General features: G+C 37.7%; 1 protein-coding gene across 3 annotated transcripts; it reads left to right on the top strand.

Annotated features, from left to right (window-relative positions):
- The first annotated feature begins 89 nt into the window (after window positions 1–89).
- Window positions 90–17,679, top strand: hhat (hedgehog acyltransferase). 3 transcript variants are annotated; one of them, XM_040037073.1, is made up of 12 exons: window positions 90–641; window positions 1,467–1,615; window positions 1,706–1,770; window positions 2,006–2,119; window positions 2,208–2,402; window positions 3,346–3,558; window positions 3,883–4,060; window positions 5,383–5,533; window positions 7,310–7,345; window positions 9,799–10,000; window positions 10,460–10,604; window positions 15,869–17,679. In XM_040037073.1, exons 2-12 carry the CDS (start codon window positions 1,495–1,497, stop codon window positions 15,952–15,954), a joined length of 1,506 nt encoding a protein of 501 aa, XP_039893007.1. In that variant the 5' UTR covers window positions 90–641; window positions 1,467–1,494; the 3' UTR covers window positions 15,955–17,679. The 3 variants fall into 3 exon arrangements, with proteins under 3 accessions (XP_039893007.1, XP_039893005.1, XP_039893006.1); XM_040037071.1 differs by lacking the exon at window positions 15,869–17,679 and having other exon boundaries at window positions 10,460–11,752; XM_040037072.1 differs by lacking the exon at window positions 15,869–17,679 and having other exon boundaries at window positions 90–1,047; window positions 1,468–1,615; window positions 10,460–11,752.
- Window positions 17,680–21,117: the final 3,438 nt, after the last annotated feature.

Genomic DNA, 21,117 nt, shown 5'->3' with positions numbered 1-21,117 from the left:
ATTTGTATGTACAACGTAAATTTCAGAAATGTTATTAACTATTTGGATGTCTGGGGGGGAAAAAGAAGAAGTGAACAAAACAAAAAAAGATCATCCTTATCATGCCCATGTCATATTGTGTACTCACTTGGCAAATGTCATGTGTGCTGAAACATTAATGGGAACTGGGACATTTAAGCTAGTTTACGCAGTTTAACAGTTCTGTATTTAATTACTCTTCTAATTTTTCATTCAAGAAATGGAGAGTAATATAAACAACAACAACAACAAAAAAAAAACACATACACACTGATGTCTACAGTATTATCTGAAAATTCCCGAAAGTCTGGCAAATACCTGGTAGCTTAAAGTAAAAACAAAATAGAAATCGTGAGTAACTGCTATGAGTTCGGCTGAACTTCCAACACTAAAAATGAAATCACGACTAAAGTACGTTTCTATTAATAGTACTTCTCCAGCTAAGCAACTCCCGCACAATTGGGGGCAGTCATGTTCCAAAAAGTTCTAGCCAAGGAAAAGCAAAAAGAAGAATGCCATACCTTTGAATGTTGGATACCGGGGGAATCTACTGTCCAAGCACTATTATACAGTAAAGTCTGCAATCTACAACAACGCAATGGACACCAGCCCAGTATTACTAGGTAACATTACGAAGTCTTCAACCGATGAGCTAGCTTAGCTAAATATGTATTTTGGTGGGATGGCTTACGGAATTTCCCAGGAAACCTCGCAAATCAATGCCCAAATTTGCATGTTGAAACATACATGCACCGACTTTATGTCAGTGGGCTCTTTTTAAGTTGAAATACCGAGACGGTTTCTGGTATAGAGTAAGGTTAACTTGTTTAGGCAGCTGAGAGGGTCGATACGTCATGGCCAGCAACCTCTGGACAGTGTTACCTAGCGACGGCAGTGCTAGCCAACAGATTAGCACTGACAAGCACTGCCGTCGCTGTGCGTCCTTCAGTCGGTAGAATGAAAGAAAAAACACGTAATGTCCCTCCACACAAGCTTCTGCTGTGTTTCAACTAAAGGATACATCTCAGGGTATATTGAAGTGTGCATTTAATATAGGTTATGTGTGAAAATCAGTTTTAAAAGTAAACTAAAGAAAGTTCTCCCACCTTTGTAGTCTTCTTGTTATCTTCTCTTTGTGTTGTATATGCACACCCAAACAGTGTATTGATTATGAGAATTACTAAGAAGTATCACTACTGAACTATTTACAGTGTCTTGTTGCCATTTTTCGTGGTTTCCTGCATTAAATTGGTAAAATAAACTTGTATAAGCAGTACTGCATTGTTTAACTATTTATAACATGTGAAAGCAAGAGTTTTTTCCAAATTATTAATTTTTTTTACCACATGAAGTGAGTCAGAACTACAGCAGATAGTTTCCAAACATAACTCTACTAGGAATTATGCTGAGTGTAATCTTGGTCTGTGGTCATTTTAATTTTTTTTTAGGTATACTATAGCGGATTGACTTTCATTGATGGCATCCATATCTAAAGCCCAGTTGGCTCCCTTGCCAAGGACAGAGGTCCTTGTCTATTGGGTGCTTTCCTTGGGCTCTCATCTCTACTCTTTCTATCAACTTCACAGGTTCAGCAAAGGTATAGTAGAAATATGACTACTGAGATATTAGTTAGATAAAATGAGAAAAAATAAATAAATAAAGCTGTTATATCCTGTTTTTGGCCCAGAGTATGAAGTGGGATTAGAGAGAGAATTCCAGTTGGAAAAGGGCCTTGTTAAAGGTTTTAAAAGGGTAAGTTCAGTGCTGAATTGATAGAAAGCCATGTCTGAACCAACAGACTAGATTTTAAGACTTATAGTGTACTAAAGGTTTGTGGTAATTTCCAGTTAATTTTAAATTTAGAATAACAAAGTAATAATTTTAATTTAATCGATGCATAGAAATAAAATACCTTAACAGATTTGCATTGTTTAAAGCTGCTTTTGAACAGGTTTCAGGTGTTATAAGTGCATTGTTTTGTTATCAGGACCCTTTAGATTTTGAGTGGAATTTCTGGACTGACTGGGCTAAGCACTCTTTACTGTGGACTCTGATTGGTCATGCTGTCTTATCAAGATTAACCAGCATCTTTTACCCCAAGGTATGAAGCTGTTGCTACAGTAATCTTTAAATATAATATAGGTGGCAAACAGTTTAATCCCACACATTTTTATGTGTTTTTCCATCAGCTTAGAGTGCCAGCACTTGCGATATATGGCTTCTTAGCAGCCAGCAGTGTTTTGGGGATTAAAGGTGTGAGTGTGCTGCTGGTACATCTGGGCTTGTCCTTTTCTATGGCCCAGCTGCGAAAGCCCGCTCTGTCGTGGGCATGTAACCTGCTGCTGCTCTACACACCTCATATCAACGAACTTCAAGACATCCAGGTGGGTTGACTTGGCTTTAACTCCTACAATAAATCTTTTCCTGTACGCTTGTAGGTGTTCTGAACATCTACAAAGCAACACCTAGTTCAAAAACTAACACAAAAATAGTAACTTTGACTGCATCAACAACAAACCACAGACCGTTCTGCAAAAACTGTTTTATTTCTACATTGGTATTCGCAGACAAACACAAAGCCACTAAATCGGATTTAGTGGTATCTGCCAGTGAGTGTTTTTTTTTGTCCCATCCGTTTCTACTGTGTCCCACTGTAGAAACAGTGGCAGACTAATCCATCTGTAGATATGAAGAGATCATTGTAAGATGGTAAAAACACAGCAGTTCTTATTTCCAGGAGATTACATGTCCTTTAAAACATGAAAAAAATATTTTTTAACTGCTATCCCAGCTGTCATGGGGCAAAAGGCAGGGTATATGCTGGACAGTTTACCAGCCCATCACATGGCTTTATAAAATATATAAATAATAATGTTAAACTAGTTTTTTTGTAAAAAACCTTTTGTTATTCTATAGCAGCATGATATCCAGTTACAATTTGAAAACTTCCTTTATCCTTGTGATTGTTACTAAATGTCATATTTGCCAAGAACACAAGAGGGCGCAAAATACTAAGGGAACCATTTGGTCACTTGCCTCCTTTCTACAGAATATCCAGATCACATGGTTAGGGTAAATTTATTTTGAGTATATTTATCTAACAGATCAATTTCCTAGATGATAAATGATAAATAGAAATAATTTCAGATAAAATGCAAACATTTAGATTCATTTTTTAATGTTACTTAACCATTTCACTATAGTCCACTTATACTGTATAAATAAATAGAATATATATTTAGTGTCTATCTTAGTGCTGTTACTACTAATGCAATGATTTTGATGGAATGCGTCATATGTAATTGGCCTTCCCACTGTATTACACAGAGAGGCTGGTATGAGAGTGATGAGGAGCACTATCTGCTGCTCTTCAGTGTTGCTGTTTGTGGTCTGCGCTTCATCAGCTTCAGCCTGGAGCACTGCTGGAGCCCTGAAGACCAATGCAGTGTTGTGCAGCTTTGCTGGCTGTTTTCGTATACCTTCTATCATCCTTTTTTCTATAATGGACCCATTATAACCTACAAAAACTACATTGAGCAGGTAAGAGACATCAAAGCATTCTTCTAGATTAAACTGAGAATCAAATTTTCCTCTTTGTTTTTTTTTTTATCTGCAAGAGACTGAAGCTGATTGGTGCTCCTGAGAGCAGATCTCCCTTTTACAGTACAAAAGAGCAGTAACATCACATGTTCACTTATTTTTTTAATCAGCTTATCTTTTTTGTTGTAGTTTTGTACTTATCCTTAAATTATGTGTTGCCTCTTTTATTACAACCCTGAGATTTTTTTTGGGTGGGGGTGGGGGTGTGTGAATAAAGATTCACCTGGCAGTCCTTAACAACATGCTCTCTTGCTCCACTAACAGATGCAGAAGTCTGCGGAGGAAAGTAACAGGGATGAATCTGCCCTTAGTTACTTGGTGCTCAGATTAGGACGGATCATTTTGTGGTGGTGTATTGCAGAATACATGATCCACATCATGTACATGCACTCCATCCAGTCTAATGAGACCTACATAGAAATTCTTCCTCCTTGGGCCTTAGGCAAGTCTTGATACTCTGTTTTTTTCCACCAACAGCACAGCTTTCTTAAAACTTAAACTTTACATTTACCTACTACATGCTACCACCACAGGATTATGTAAGTTTTAAAACATATATGTGTGTATTTGTTTGTTTTTGATATAATAGTTTATTTGCACTTAAATTAAATATCAGCCCACTCTAAATTAGCAGAGCTGGTCTCTGACATGCACATAGACTCAGATATACAGTTTATGCAGGTGGTTGTCTAAAATGTCTTTCATAATTTTTTTGAATGTTAAGCAAAAAATTGGTAACATGAATTTTAAAACACCTCTTGGATTATGATCTTATGTCAAAGATGATATAATAGAGAAAAAACCACACTTGAGTAATCCAAGGTTACTGGTTATATGTTAAGCCTGCACTACATCTGGTTTATACCACAAACGTCTGGGCAGTCGTGTTGTTGCAATCTGAGCATAGTTTGCTTATTGACACAAGCGAATTGGTGCCATCTAATCCTTCATTTCTTTATATTTTGCTTCCAAGAAGCCACTCTTTCTTGTAAGTGGTATTTTAAAGCAAATGTCTTGAGGCTTTCTGAAATACTTTGTTACTATTAGCCTGCTGCAAAAACATAATTTGTTCCAATTTTCTTCGTTCACTATATGAAAAATGCCAAGTTTGACACACATAAAATATTATTTCTGCAAAAAGGAGATTCCTAAAAAGCTGTTCGCTAGACAATTGGCATATCTGAAAATTTGAAGAAATTGGACAAGTGACCTAAAATCACTATACTGCAGATGAACAAAAAGGTCATATCCTTAAGAAATTGGAAACAAAATCCAGCAAAGGACCTAAGAGATGCTTCTGGACCCGCAGTTGGTTTGTGTATTGTTTGTTGGCCATTATGTATGCCAAATTATACAAAAACTGGACTAAAAATCACTGATCTTATCTTATAGATCTTATTGAGTAATTAATCCAAATTTGAAATTTTTGGTTTAAATCGTTATAAATATGTAGAGAGGAGGTCAGGAGAGAGGTACAAGTGGAGGCTCTGTAATGGTTTGGGGCTGCATTTCAGCCAGTGTTGTCAAAAAAGTTGATGGAATTGTGAAGAAAGGAAGAAATGAAGTTTAGATCAAGACCTTTGGACAATAAGATGACTGGAAAACCTGTGGAACAAACAAATCACATCTAATCCTCCTTTCCCATATATCTTTTGAGTTTTTACTATAAATATAACACTGGCCTAACATACGTTTGAGGATTATATAGAACTTTTTTACAATAAGAACTTTTGATTTCACCACCTACTTTCATTTTTGTCACAGGTGGTCTTGCTCTAGCTGTCGTCCAGTTCTTCTATGTGAAGTATCTGGTACTGTTCGGCCTTCCATCCATGCTCGCTACTTTGGATCAGCTGGTTCCCCCCAAGCTTCCCCGTTGTGTCAGCATCATGTACAGTTTCACAGGCATGTGGAGGTAAGACAGTGGAATCAATTCTGGGAAACCACAGTGATAGAATGACAAACATAGTACTATACTGGTCTTACAGCTTTGCTAAATATTCCCTTTACTAGAAAAGCTACCTTTCCTCATGTCCTTAAATTAAAACAAAGTCATTTATTGTCAAGTTTCAAAGTGGGCACAGAAAATAGTTTCATTTTATGTTGTTAAACTTAATAGTAAGAACAACAGGTTATCCTACACAAGATCACCTGAAGATCATTCTTTCAGACTCATCATAATGATAAGCACATGTTAAGCTATTATTTTTAGGCCAATTTGTTTTCTTTAATTCATAATCAGCAGGTTTGTTGCAGTGTTTCTTAGACAGCAGGGACATTATGAAACAAACTGAAACCTTGTAGAGTAAAACCAAAAGCTTTAATAATTGAGTTTTACTTGTGTGTCAGTTAAAGGAACCTGGATATTTCCGGTTTATTATTATTTTACGCAGCGCTGTGTAATTGTAAGAAACGGGAAAGATGCTTTGATTTTTTTCTGTTTCGTGGTTTAGAATGTGTTCGTATTGAATTATTTCTGTCACAATGAGCGGAAAAAATAATAATAACTTGTCTTTTCACTTATTTTTTCAATTAAAATGAAAACTAGTCTAATAGATCTATTCCTAGTTTAAACTGAAGGGGTCACAATTGCTCAAGTTAATGAACATGCAAAGGAAAACGCTTGTTACAAGGGACAAGGAATCTTATTCAGCAGGTATTTCATTAACAAAAACAATAACACACTGTGTATAAGTATATAAATAAGGATGAACATTTGTGCTATTGTGCTGTTAGTATTCAGACTTTGCCACTTCAGAAAATCTCTTTATGTATTTATATAGTGCAAAATATACATTCATTTCATCTTATCTATTACAAGCTTATACAGTGCAGTTATTTGTTGTTTAGCTCTTAAATGATTCACCTTTATGATCAGGTTTCATGTGTATGATGATGGCAGGTTTTACTTCCTTTTTATGGGTTAAGGTTAAGGGTAGACAGTTGAAACAACTCTTCATATCTTAAAAATAAATCCTCAAAAGTAATAATCATCATCACAATGAAGTTGAATTAACATCTCTCTACAAGAGCTTATATCCTGCATCAAGGGACGCTTTACTGCAGGACCATTTTAGCTTGGCGTATAAACTAGCAGCTTATTATAGCCAGTGGGCAGTTTTTAAACAGAACAAACATACCATTAAATGCAAACCTTGAACATATTGCCATCTGCAACAAAAGGAGCGACTCAAATTGGGTTTAGATCCTGGTTATAAATTACCAGAGTATCCCAGCAGTTTGTCACTTTCTCCCAGTACAATCAGTCTTGTTCCCAAATGTAATTAACAGTGAGAAATTCCCCATATTTAGAGTACAAAAAGCTGAGCTAGAAGGCTGTGTGTTGGTATTACAGTAAAAAAACGAAAAAAAAAAAAACAGCTGTAGGATAAACGGACCAGTGTGCTGACACTGATGCACTCCAATCGAGCCTGTGTGTGTGCGCTGGTCGAATTCACTGATGGATTGCATAAAGCTATCCATCAACATTGCTGATGAAACAATTCCAGTTATAGACTGAGCCAAATCTAATCTTCTTAATGACAAAGAGGAAGCACATAAACACAAATGTGTAAACATACTTATTGCGCAGGTCTCAGTTTATATGAAGCCCAGTGCTCAGCTGGTTCTTACTCAATGATATATTATTATTATGTAAATTTGTGACTCAATGTATTTTTTTCACTCTTAGGCACTTTGATGAGGGGCTGTATCGATGGCTCATCAGGTAAGAGGCACTTCAGCGATGGACTGACTAATTCCAATGTTAATGCATACTTAAAATGAGAAATGTCATCTAAATCAAGTAATGCCTCAAGAATATCTGCCTATCTGCATCCATTTATTTGTCTGTTTTTATCTATGTCTGTCTTATCTAATATTTGGAATACTTTTGTATCGCATCTGTTATCTATTATGCAGTTAAAGAGCTTATTTCCTGTGGGGCATTGAACCTGTCAGCTGAATAACCTTAAAAAAAAACATGCCATTCTCCTGCTGCCTGCCCACATTTTTCATCACAATGGATAAGGATGCTGCATTTGCATGTAGGCTTTCTCATGATTATGAGGTTGCATGTTGTTGGTGAACAGTTCCTCTATTGTGGCGCTGCCCGTGCACCCTGGAGAAATGCCTCCTTGTTTAATATGTGCATTTGTAATTTGCACACTTGTACTTTGGACAACACACATTATTGGTTTGTTCGCTTTTAATGATGCACACTTGGCTGAATGCAGCCTATTGGGAGTTTATGGTTTGCTTGGTGGAGGCAGGTTGCTACATTAAGGCAACGCTACAGTTGCATGGTTGTCAGAAAACACAGTGGAAATGTTCCCCTGTCTTGGTTATTATTTGCTAATTAGGGTTTTATTTTTTTTCTCAGTTGTGTGACGGGTACAGTATGACGGTGCATGTGTACATCTACTTTTATGAAAGAATGCATATTAGAGATTTAAAATGGCTCCAATTAATTTGCTAGAGATCCCAGAATTTAAATTGCAAATGCAAGTTTCCATTTTAATTTGTGCCCATTGGAAATTGTTTTCTCCTGCCTAATGGCATCAGTTGCAATTATCCTACCGCAGATGCAAAATGATACCCATGACACAATGCCCCCGACGTTCCTTCTTGCAAAAGTGCTTTTAAAGAGGTTTTAATGCAGTTCTGAAATTCAGTTGAAATTGTCTGAAGAGCGTTAGATGAGTGCGTAGGTGTTAAATGATGTACTCTACATGACTCACTGACACCCCGTCTCCCTGGGCAGCTAAGTGGCTCATTCTTCGCCATTCCATTGCGCTTTTCCTGTCTGTGTGCCACCGTCTCTCAGGTTCTCCATTTCACTCGCATTTAGTTATTGCTCAACAAAAGAGCTCTCACTGGGTTATTGATTGAATTATTGCAGCTACACACGAGCAGAAGCATTTGATCTCACACCTTAGTAAATATTGGTTGCAAATATGTAAGTGGGGGAATAGGTTGGGTATGGTGCAAGGTTAGAAATTAACTTCGGTTTTTAGTGCATTTAAAGCAAAACCGATTAAGTAAGCTGCATTCCTACACAACAACAATATATACTACACTCTTTAATTCCTAATGACAGTCGATAAAACCTGTGAGCATGTTGTAGTCTGCACCACCTGCTTGGATTAATCAGGTGTTACATAACACATTGATTAATCAGAGATTAATGTACAGCATGATATTATCATATTTTGAAAAACATCTGTTTAGAATCCATCTACATCCAAATGAATGTATTAGATGGACAGATACTCTGCATGTTTAGGTATTCATTTTCCTCTGGCTCTGACAATCTGGTACCTTTCCATCTGTTTTCGCACCTACTTTCATCCTCAATATGGCCGAGCTGGCCACTCTATTTCAGGCTTAGAAAATGCTGGCTCATCTTTCAGGAACATTGATTAGCCACAGGGTGGCTGAGATAATGAGTTCCCAGCTCAGCAACACTGCACACAATGATTTGTTTGTTAAGTGTGTTGGAGTGATATAGCATGTTCAGACTCTTGTCAGTACCTCTGGGACAGACAAGGTTCTCGCAGTATCTGAGGCAATTTTTCTTCACAACATGCTCTGCATTTGATAACGACTGGACGCTATTCACATCGAGTGTGTTATCACATGAGGTGCTATTTTTATACCACATGGAACGTAATCGAATCTAAACCACAAAAATGAACTGCAGGAGCTGTGCTATAGCTTTACTGTTTGATGAATTACCTCATGAGAATTGTCGCTCTTTTATTTAACTGTGTATCCTCACAGTTTATTAACTGATATACTGAAGTCAGAACCAGGAGCAAAAGTGCGCTAAAGTGTTGAATAATACAGAATTTGTACGTTTGACAGTGGGTTAAATGTGTGTGAATCATAAAAAAACACTTAAAAACATTAACCCTCCTCCAGAGTTGTTAATAGGTTGATTAATATTCTCTGGTTTGCCTCTATTTTTGCAACTAGACGTCAAAGCCATGTTTAAAAGTAAAATCAGCATGACCACGCAGTTTTTTCTGGTTCTGATTAATCCAAAATGCATTGTGGTGCTATTTTTACACTTGCAATGTTTTGCAGTGGTTAGTCTTTACACAGGTTAGAATCCCCTTTTTTATTCATTCTGTTGACACTGGATTGCTGTTATTTTTATGCCATGTACTCGTGTTTCAGATACATCTATGTTCCACTGGGAGGTTCACGCCATGGTCCTCTTTGCAAAATGTTTTCCACTGGTGTTGCGTTCGGATTCGTCTGCCTCTGGCACGGTGGACATGACTTCTTACAGTACTGGGCCCTGATGAATTGGGCTGGAGTTCTGGTGGAAAATTCTCTGAAGTCTCTCTTTGCCTCGACCTTTATTCACTCCGTAGTTGTAAGTTTGAAATCCATTGACGGTGCTAAAACATTAGGTGGTTTAAATTACCTACTAAGTCTTTCATTTAAGATGTGTGGATGTAATAAAAATCTCTCCTGCAGTCAGAAATAAAGAGGTCATATTATGTTATTTAGTGAGAGATGATGCCTAGAGAGGGTACACTAATTACAGACTGGAGACAAACTGGCTGGATCTTGTCACATCTAATGGGGAAGTACAGTTAACCTCAAATATTCATGTTAGTAAAAGCCTGTTCCCAATTGCTTCTTTGGCCATAGCCTTGGGAGATGGTTCATATTCTCAATATAGTGCTCATATCTGATGGCACACCGTGAAATCCACCTAGTTTATGGTCACACAGTTCATTTGTGCCAGGTGCCTCTCTGTTCCTTCTGCCATGTACAATAGAAATGTCTTGTGGTTCGCCTCTTAGTATTTATTTTTCTGATTTCCCAGGAGCAGAATTTCTCTGCGGCGATGAAAAGGCGATGCATCGCCCTTGTCTTTGCCTTCTCCACTGCTATGCTCATCCTTTCTAATCTGGTGTTCCTTGGGGGAATACATGTTGGCAGAATCTTCTGGAAGCGTGTCTTCATTCACGGTAAATTGCTTTCCACAACATTCACTCAGTGGGAATTGCGTGTGGCTTTATTTTGCAGGATTGTTTCAGCTGGCATTTGTACATTCTCCTGTGTGGATTATCAGCCATGTGCTCCTTTTAATTTGACAGCTGAGTTGCATTGTAGGTCATCACGTTTGCCCTCAGCGATGAGAGCAGCTAAATATTGTTTTTCCTAAAGCAACAGAGCGAAGCCAGCCAGTATGTACTAGAAAATAAAATCGGAAATAAAATATAAGAAATCATTAAAAATTTTGCTTCTCTGTAGGCTTGTGTATTTAACAGTTTTTCTAATTTAATTAATCTGCACAGGCGAATAAAGAGACATCTGCTTATGTGGTTGTGCCAGGACCTATTTTTCTCCCAGTGTCTCTTTTTTTGGCTCATTGGATACCTAAAGAAAGATGGCAGCGCCTCTTGAAGCCTGTCTAGTTACGATAAGCAGTCTGAGCTGCACTCGCTGCTGGGCTGGGAGCACAGTCGGTACAAAAAAGCCCATCAGTGGAATGTCACATCATCAATATTGTATATTAACCAAAACTTTAATGTGGAATTTTAATTGAGTTGAATATGAGTTTACTCATTTATATCGCTAAAATGTGGCAAACATAGAGGCTGATTAAAAGTCCAAAATGTAAATTTTTATTCAAAGCCGGCAGAGGTCAAAGACAGTAAAGCAAGCAGCCCTGCAAAGGATCCAGAAGAAGAGCAGGCAAACACTAAATCCAATTGTCAGTCACAAAGGAGACAAACACAAAAAGATAAGAAGGAATAAGACAATCTGGCAGAGATCTGTGGAAACTGACGAGTGTATCTATATAAAAACTGTTGGGTGAGTCGCTGATTTAACACGGGAGAGAAACGGGGAACAGGTGTGGAAGGTGACACAAGAAAAACTAATAAGGCAGTGGCAAATAGAAATAAAATTACCGCAGGAAGTAAAACAGACGAGAAGCAGTGATTACAAAATAAAACAAGCAATAGCTTGAACCAAAACATGACATTTATCCACTTATGAGCAGCAGTGGAAGCTGTACTACAACAACAACATTTCTACCCTGTAAAGTTTGTACAAGTGTTGGATGTTAGGAAACAGCTGCTTAATTGCTTCATTATCTCTTTTTCTTTCTTTCCAGCTCTTTCTTTGACTCTACTAACTCCTGAGGGAAAGAAGTGAATCTTTAGCTGCTTAAATGCATTTACCAGCGAGTCCCAGACTGTGCCAGTGTGCTTATGTTTGGTGCTGAAACTATGGTTTACACTGTGCTCATGAGAGCTGAAAACAGTTGCCTGCTGTTTAAAATAGGATTTTAAAAGGAACTTGAAGAGATGAAAGTTGTTACTAAGCTGATCTATGTAGTGCCAGGGACGGTTTTTTTTTTAACAATGACAGATTGTTGTTTTCATTCATTTAAAAAATACATATATATTGATGTGAAGATCACTAGTATTGATGTGAATGGTTTACTGTTAGATTTAAAGGTTGTGTAATATCACCCACGAATGCCATGGCAAAAGGTAAACTCAGGTAACAGATAAAGGGCAAAAGACCGTCTTTCTATCTCATGCTGATTTTAGTTCATGTTGTGCAGTGAGTGTAAATCCACAAACTGAAGCACTTCTTTATTACTTTTCTTTATCACTATTTATTATTTTAGCATTTCTGTTTATACCACAGTCTGTGGGAGCTTAAAGTCAACCCTAAGCAGTCTGACAGGGTATTTTCCAGTCACCACTTAAGCTTCAATGTTACAGTAAAATTTTGTTGGAGGCAGCAAATGGTGCGTAACTTTACACCTCCTCTAGCACTCCTGACCTCCTTCGTGCTCACAAGACTGTAGTCTCGGTGTAAATAAGTTAAGAGGAACCTAAAAATAAGTGCATGGTGTTTGAAAATACCATTTCAGTTGTGAATTATTCAGAGCAAGAGCTGCGCAATAGCTGAGAATCTCAGTTTGCTTTTATGGGGATTTATTAAGATCATTGAAATGCTAAAAAAAGACTGGAAAATTAGAAATACATGATTTAACAAATCACTTAATAAGCTCGGTTCTTTCACTGATTACATGTGTTTTTGCACTTTAAATTGAGATATAATGGTTCCAGCAGAAACGCCTGAGGCAGTTACTTGTGTCTGCGTGTGTCCTCACAGGAAACTGCAGAGAGGGAGCTGTGGTTTCATTAACATGAGTGTCTGGGATTGTGAGTGGTGCAGGCAGTAGTGTAATTGCTCCCTAACCTTTCTGGCAAAATGTACAACAAACAATTTTCTGAACACACTGTGTGTCTTAAGTTGTTTGTGTTAACAGTGTCCCCTTGAGTCTTGCACCTGAAAGCCCCCATGTACTCTAAACTTACAACTAAGAGACAGACCAAGTTTTAATTCAAGAGCACACAAACACAGCAAAAAGTACCACTGCACTGTTATGTGTGGGGTTTTTTGTTTGTTTGTTTATTGCACGTACAAATGTGCTGATGACATCTTCACTGTTACCCAAGGAGTACTTTTTGTGTTTCATTTTTAACTGCAAAGATTCCTTAGAGCTCAATTTAAGGCACATGAAGTCCTAAAAAATGCAATATTTCCCCTTAGAACATTTACCTAACATTGGTAGAATTGCTGTATATTTACTTTAGGCAACAAACGTGTGTTGTTCCCAATTTTAGCACATTCTTTTTTGTCTAAATAATAATAGTGCTTTCTGGGAAGAGACACAAGTCCCTTCTGGGGTTGCGTCAGGAGGGACATCCAACATAAAAATCCTGCCAAAGCAAACATGCGGTGCTGCCCACTGTGGTCGGCTTAGCAGATGACTCCCCGCATTTCATTTTACCATAGACTTTTACACCAGCTGTCCTTCTTATTTCAACCCTTCCAAGGATTTATATCTCCTCCAAATCTTGAAGCAGAAATCTTTTGTGTGTTAGGCCAGGTTGTTAACCACTACACTGTTAAGTCATAGTATTAGCGTTTCAGAAGCTAGTTTTTTAGTGTGCAAGCATGCTAACATTCAGTAAGTAGCACTAAACACATCTTGTGTATAAAAGATAGGTGGAACCCTTGTCTGATTTGACTTTCTTTTCTTTGTTTATTTTAAAGCAGTCATCACTGTGATTGGGATAAGACTATCCGGTCGCTAAGTCTGACGTCACTAGCCGTGTCTGGACCTAAACTCTGCTGCAGGTCCATATATCAAATGATCTCAATGGCATTATTGAGAGTTGGAAAAACTGTCTAAAGTCTTTCATCTTTAATAAAATGATCAGCGTTCTGCTCTACCAGGTGTAACAATTGAGTTTAACATCCAGGCATCCATGAAAACGGAATTTATGACATTTAATGGAGTTAGAAGTTAGCAGGAAGTTAGCTCGCTAGCTTCTATCTAAATACAATATATAGCATGTTCTGACTGCGGGGTTTTGGAAACAAATTCAAACGTACAGCTCTGTTATCACTTCCAACATAAATGAACACAGAAAACTAAACAGCAGTGACGTTTGTAGGGTTACTGAAGTTTGGCTATCTGGTATATAATGATGTGCTACGTGACCGCTAGCGACACAGCTATGTTAGCATAATATAAACAAGCTAACTTTTTTTCCACTCGATAAAAGTTAACATGAGTGTTCTCGGTGGTCAGGAACAAATGTAATCGCATGGCAGGATGCTGTAAAAGGACCAAACTTCAGCCAGGAGAGCAACTGAGATAATCCATCCACATATGAGGTTAGTCATTCATATACTGCTGCATGGGCTGGGCTGTAGTTACATCCTAAGGTTTTAAAAACTGAGCTTAAATAAATGATTAGCGGTAATAAAAGCCGAGAGAGGTCAACAGTGATCACTGACTGTTTTAGGAGCTTTTTGAGATTAAATAGAAGAAAATACAAAACATTAAACATGTTAACAACACAAAAGACATATTAAACGCAGACTACTTTAGGCCCGGAAGTAGGATTCGTCACGTCATCACTTAACAACCGGATAGAGTTGCTAAGCTAGCAATGGCTAGTTAGCTTTGTTAGCTGGGTGAATCCATAATCCACTGATAGGAAATGGGACAGAGTCCATAGAAAAATGACTGAGTGACTGTCAGTGGTAGGAAAACAATCACATTTTCCTCTACTTCTGCCTTTCTAGTGATATATATCACTAGAAAGGCAGTGATATAATATATAATATATAATATTATATAAACAAAGAGGTGAAAAAAAAGAGCTAACCTACAATTTTTAAGTTTCTTCTTTTATCTGAAATGTTGTTCTGGTCATCAGTTGGTTTTATTTTGTTTTTAGATTTTAGTTGCCTGCAAAAAACATTGCGAATAATCAAGAAGAAACGAAAACACCGAATACATTTTTAAAAAATACAATCAGTTCCAACATATTTCTGAAGTTACATTTGGCTAGTAGTGTTTCTTTCAACTTTGCCTTTCTACTATGTTAGTTGTTGGCCACATTAAAGATTGGATAACTGACTGGAGAACATATTTCACACTGAGGGTGTTAATGAAATGCAGATACCTGCAAAGGCAAAACACTGGGGTGTCTTGGCTCATAATGTACATGTAGGCTAGAGGGCTTTAAATAATGAATAAACAGGTGAGAAAGGCTTCATATAATGTTAGCTTATGTGAAAATGGTTATACCCAATGTGATTAATAATTAGTTCATATTTACTAAAACATCAAGGCTTTTCTTAAAGATGGTTGCAATCAGACAGAAACGCACTAAGCATACTACACAACACAAAACTTATCCTCCGTGCGCCATTAAAGTATTTTGCATCATAATAAAGCTTTTCTGGCCTCAGCTCATGTAACCTTTTTTTTACGCAGACAGCAAACTGACAGTACAGCTGTGCATAAAGCAGCCAGTGTGTGCGTGAATTAGATTTTGGCATGAATAGAAAAGAATAGACCATTGAAAAGCATTGTGGGTGCAGGTGCAGGTTACTGAGATAATCTGGAGGCAGGCCAGTTGGGGAGGAGGTGCAGACAGCTGTCCTTACCTGCCTGCACGACCCTCGGAGAAACAGCTAAATATAGAAAAAGGAGGGAAAAAAACGTAACACGATGCAGTATGGCACAGGGAAATGAGCAAACCTACTCACTTAGCATATACTTTTAAGCTGCGTTTAAGCTTCATTCATAATTAAATAACTGACAACAACACATAGACTGCATTATCCAGATAGTTTGTAAATCGAAAAACATGCAAATATATTTGCTTTCTTTTTGTTTCAGGCTGGTCTACCATGGCCCCACCAATGCTAGCTTTCCTCTACTGCTATGCTCAGATTGGACTTGAGTGGACTCCTCACCCACCGTGAGTCACCTTGACTTAAGAGCAGTGACTGAGAATCCCTGCTACTGGACAGATACAACAACCTGCTGACTCCACTGCCTTGCTCTCACCAGCCAGAGTCTCACTGTGGTGGACCTGGCTCATAGCCACACAACCTGTCCAAACCTGGCTGAAGTACGGCTGAGCAGCCACTTTCCAAAACCCGCAGGTCTGCACAAAATTTGTCTGTAAGCTGATACTTACAGAGAAAGTTTTCTGAACTTTGAGTGAAATGTAAGTGCACCCAAACTGTAATAAAATTGCTGAAAATTTAGGGCAGTCTGTAATAGCAGCTCTGAGGCAGTAAGATAGATGAAATCACTGCTATTCTAAGAAACTGTAAAAGAAAATGTGGACTCTGAATCTCTCTCTTGGTTATATGACTTTGACAAGGTATTGCTCGGAGTTGTAGGAAGCTGAATAAAGTACCGTCTTCCTGTAGCTCTCCACAAAAAACAATCAGATGTAGACTGTTGACAAAAAAAAGCATATCCAACTGCAGCTTTTGATTCAAAACACTAATCCTGTTGATTATCAGTTTATTACATCTGGGATGTAATAAATGACAAGCTGTTTTTGGCTTATTTGTTGTTACACACTAAATCACCTTTCATTTCCAAAATGTCAACATAACAATTAAATTTAGACAAAAGTAAAATCTCATTTTGTTGCAAAACTCATCTGCCATCTGTCCAAATCTGTCAAGTACTTGGTCATCAAGGACTGTCAGAATGTGCCTGCTCAGTCAAAGCAATGTGATTAACACTGAGGGTTATGAAACAGCAGAGGAGTCCAATCCATTTGTGGTTTACTGTAAAGCTTTTGTTTCAAGGGGGTTTTGCAAGTCATAGGCTGATTACACATGTGAGAGTGACACTGCTGAATAATGTGCATTAGAGCTGATAGATGTTGTTGTTGTGTGTGTGTGTGTGGGGGGGGGGGGTGGGGGGGGTATTTAAGGCACTTTCGAATTGTATGTTCAAAGTTACACTGCCAGATTAAATGTCAATGTATATTACTCAATATTCACTCCATTTACTTCAAAAACAGGTATTATACTGTACATATTAAGAATAAATATAATATAGCCTTATATACACTCCGTGTTAATCAGTGTTGTTCAACTGTTTAACATTTCTAAGGATCGTAATGTAAATATCTAATCAGCTAATCACATGGCAGGAACTCATTGCATTTTAGCATGTAGACATGGTGGAAAAAGGGGATTTAAGCGACTTTGGACATAGCATGGTTGTTGATGCCAGACAGGCTCATCAGGGTATTTCAGAAACTGTTGATCTACTGGGATTTTCCCAAAAAAACTGTCTCTAAGGTTTACAGTGAGTGGTCCAAAAAAGAGAAATTACCCAGTGAGCAGCAGTTCTCTGGGAGAAATGCCTCATTGATCCCAGAAGTCAGAGGAAAATAGCTAACTACTTTGAATTGATGGAAAGGTAACAGTAACTCAAATAACTAAGTCACGCAGAAGAGCATCTCTGAGTGCACACCACGTCAGCGCAGATGGGTTACAGCAGTGGAATACCACACCAGGTGCAGCTCCTATCGGCTAAAAATGGAAACTGAGGCATCACAATTCACACAGGTCAATAGGAGGTTAGAACAATCTTGCCTGCTCTGATGAGTCTTGATTTCTGCTGTCACATTTGGATGGTTAAGTCAAAATTTGAAATAAATGACATGAAAGCATGAATCCATCCTGCACTTATTAGCAGTTCAGGCCAGTGGTGGTGGTGTAATGGTTTGAAAAGCATAATTTGGGCCCCTTAATGCACCCTGTCATAAAGGTTAGATTATCTCAAACTGGTTTCCCCAACCTGGCAATAGGTTCAATGTACTCAAATGGCCTCCAGAGTCACCAGCTCTCAATCCAATAGAGCGCCTTTGGGATGTGGTGGAATGGGAGAGTCACAACATGGATGCGAAGATGACAAATCTTCAACTTCTCTCTTCAACAATCTCTGATGACTGTTTCCAGCACCTCGTTTTATTAAGGCAGTTCTGAAAAAGGCAAAAGGGAGTCCGATGAGGAACTAGCAAGGTGTAACTAATGACGCTGATGGTGAATTTTTACTCCTGCACAATTGCCCCATTTTTTAAAAGCAAGTGAAGAAATGACACAGAGGATGAGAGGGATCTCTGAAACCTCTTCAGTAATAACGATAGGGAAATCATTTTCAGGCACAGAGAGTCACTGAGGCATTGCTCCAAACATATGTCTTTTTGACATGTGTTTGATGGCTAATATCTATTAAGTTTTTTCATTATATGGAGGGGAGATTGTGAATTTAACTGACATCATAATGAGTGGTGGAAAAAAATGTAATGACTTAGTATTTCATTAGAGAAGCTGACACTTTTTGAATACTGTGTTGTAGCCAGATATTTTTTGGGTGCCAGCACCTACTACTTCTGCCTCAGCTTCAATTTTAATCCATTAAAAATGTCAGCTCTTCTGAGAGCTTTTTGCCAGTATATTACAGGCTTTAAATTTTCATATTCTAGACAGAGGAACTCCTTAAGCCTTCCATAAATCATCATGCAAAAATGATTTTAAAACAGCTTTATTCTAAGGTTGATGACTATAATGTATGCAAAATGTGGTGTGTAAAGCTAGTTGCCAAAAGAAAGAAACATCTGAACGTGCCAAAACATAAAACAATTTATCTTCTTAATGTTTTTCTGAGTCACCCACTGTGTCCCGTTGGGCCTGGTTCTTTACTAATATTTTTTAAAATACATTATTAAATGTTCTTGTAACAGCAGATTAGTGTTTACTACATATTTTAGGACAGTGATTGAGTACATCGATTACAATCAGTCCACCACTGTGGCTCTTTGGTGAAATTTTGAAAAAGGTTTTGACAAAAGTGATAGTATGTGACACATCAGTGTAATAATTGGTGAGATCAGCTCTACTGAAACTGTTTGTTACCTTTTGTTTTCCAGACTGATCCTTAAAGAGAGGTTGAAAATTTTTTGTCGCATGGCAAACCAAACTGTGGAGAGTTGAATGTGAAAATTCATGAAAACTAATCAAATAACCATAAGCCATTCAACAGAAATTAAGATTAATTTACCTCATTATTCAGTCACGTTGGTAGAAGAGAAAGAAATCTTCACATTAATCGGTTATGAAAGCCTGGAACATGTAATTTATTAAGAGTAAATTTTACATTTTAAAGTTTGACCAGTGAGCCACAGCACAGTTTTTGGCAACCAAGGCTACCAACTCCAAGGGATTTGCATCTGCTCTTTACCTTTCAGGGGTTTGTCAACATTTTTTAAACTTTATGTTTAAGTACTTAAGTAATCTGTGCTTTTCATGCAATGTGGCAAAACAGTCTGGGCTTCTTGCTATTCACAGTGCACAATAATGAAAGTAAACAGCTTCGGGGTACGGATTCAAGAAGATTAGGTTAGGAATTAATGAATTTTTAGTCAGATGTGTCATAACTGAAAGCTATTACTTTGCCTCAGGGTCCTGAGTTTCGCATGATCATGCCACAGCAACTGACTGTCCCCAAAGTTTAAATTGCTTAACCTACACTGGTCTGCAATTTGGTGTATAAACACTTGTATGACACAAGCTTGTCTGCCCTTAAGTAACAGAAGTACATTGTAATCTGGACTCTGCTGTTCTGATAAGGCTCAGGTGTTTCCATTAGTTGATGTCTTTCATTGGGATAATCACATCTGTGGCACTAAGGAGGATCAGTGGGGGCAGTGAAGAATCCTCTTAAATTAGCACAAAAGTGTGAGGCTTATCTGACATAAGAAGATCAGCAGCAGAATACACCTGCTGGGTTACACCTTCTTAGAGACGCGTCCTAATCGTTAACAGAGGAGCTATAACGCAACAACACGAAAGACACCCATGAACCATTGCCTGAAGAGATCTGACAGCGTGCAGCATGTATAAAATATTTATTATGAATAGCACAGTATGTCACAGTTCATAACACGGAGTTTCCATTGTGCTTAAAATACATTTCTCATCACATGACGTGAACATAGAGGCATGTGCATAATACATAAACCATACATAAAATTCAAATTCTGCTCTTTCTTAAGAATCCAAACGTTGCAGTACAACTTGTGCATATCTCTCTATATATCTATTTCTATATCTCTGTGTAGAGTTTGCTAACTAGGCAGCTTTCCATAGCTGACCACAAAAATAGATCAGTGTAAATCTTCTCAAAGGAGCAACAGTAATTTGGGTATTTAATGCTGCTTGGAAAAGGAGAATGGGGCAATATCATGAAGGCACAGTGTTGCATGCTTCTCAGTAGCAATCAAAGGTAACGACTTTAATATGTAAATGTTGATGTTATGAAACCGTGGTGCTGTACTTGGTAACTTAATGTTTTCTATATTTGCGTTGTTTTTTGGATCAGTTTTTTGTTTTTTACAAATGTTAAAGCAAAGAACTACATATTGCTTTCAAGCATTTTAGAGTGCATCCCTTTTAGGATTGTATATTTATGGCCTTGCCACAGGCCTAAGTGAGAGTACCCTGCACGGGCCATATCTTTGTTACTGAGCTGCATGAATCAGATTTGATGTTTTTTACTATTTTCATTTTGAAAACAATCAGACTTGGTTTTATGCCTTAATGGAACAAATGTAAAAGTAATATAACAGTAAATTTACAATATGAATAAAACCGATCACAATGATGGAATAAGGTACATACCAAATGATAGTCATAGGTTGTGTCATTCATAATAAAAGTTTAAATATATGAATATTACCAGCTCTGTCATTGATAAAGTGAAACAACAATTTATTGTGGCTTCAGTGAAAATATTATATCTTAAAGGGGACCAGTTACACTCATTTCCAGCTTCACATTGTTATTCTTGGACTCCACTAGAATAGATTTGTATGATTCGCAGTTCAAAATAAACGTTTAAACTTTATGCTAGGCCTTGGTGCAGCCCCTCAGTTCATCCACTGTCTGAATCAAGTTGTTTTAAGGCTGATATTGATTGGTGATTGGTTGCCTCTCACAGATTTTAACAGGTGGGAGGAGCTTCTGTTAGATGACCATATTAGGAATATCTGTTTTCTCTGACATCAACCAGTGTTAAAAAACAAAACAAAAACAAGAAAAACTCTTAAACCT

This window comes from Simochromis diagramma, unplaced genomic scaffold, assembly GCF_900408965.1.
Source record: "Simochromis diagramma unplaced genomic scaffold, fSimDia1.1 OVJJ01000330.1, whole genome shotgun sequence".
NCBI classification, from domain to species: Eukaryota; Metazoa; Chordata; class Actinopteri; order Cichliformes; family Cichlidae; genus Simochromis; species Simochromis diagramma.
The sequence above is the reverse complement of the archived record's forward strand: the minus strand, read 5'-3'. Positions and strand labels throughout refer to the sequence as shown.

What these genes read in the sequence shown, in the direction of transcription:
- hhat (XM_040037071.1), top strand. Translation starts at nt 1,495, where the DNA reads ATGGCATCCATATCTAAAGCCCAGTTGGCTCCCTTGCCAAGGACAGAG. An exon ending in ACGAACTTCAAGACATCCAG is followed by an intron (nt 2,403 to 3,345) that starts GTGGGTTGACTT and finishes TGTATTACACAG; the next exon opens with AGAGGCTGGTATGAGAGTGA. An exon ending in TCTTCCTCCTTGGGCCTTAG is followed by an intron (nt 4,061 to 5,382) that starts GCAAGTCTTGAT and finishes TTTTTGTCACAG; the next exon opens with GTGGTCTTGCTCTAGCTGTC.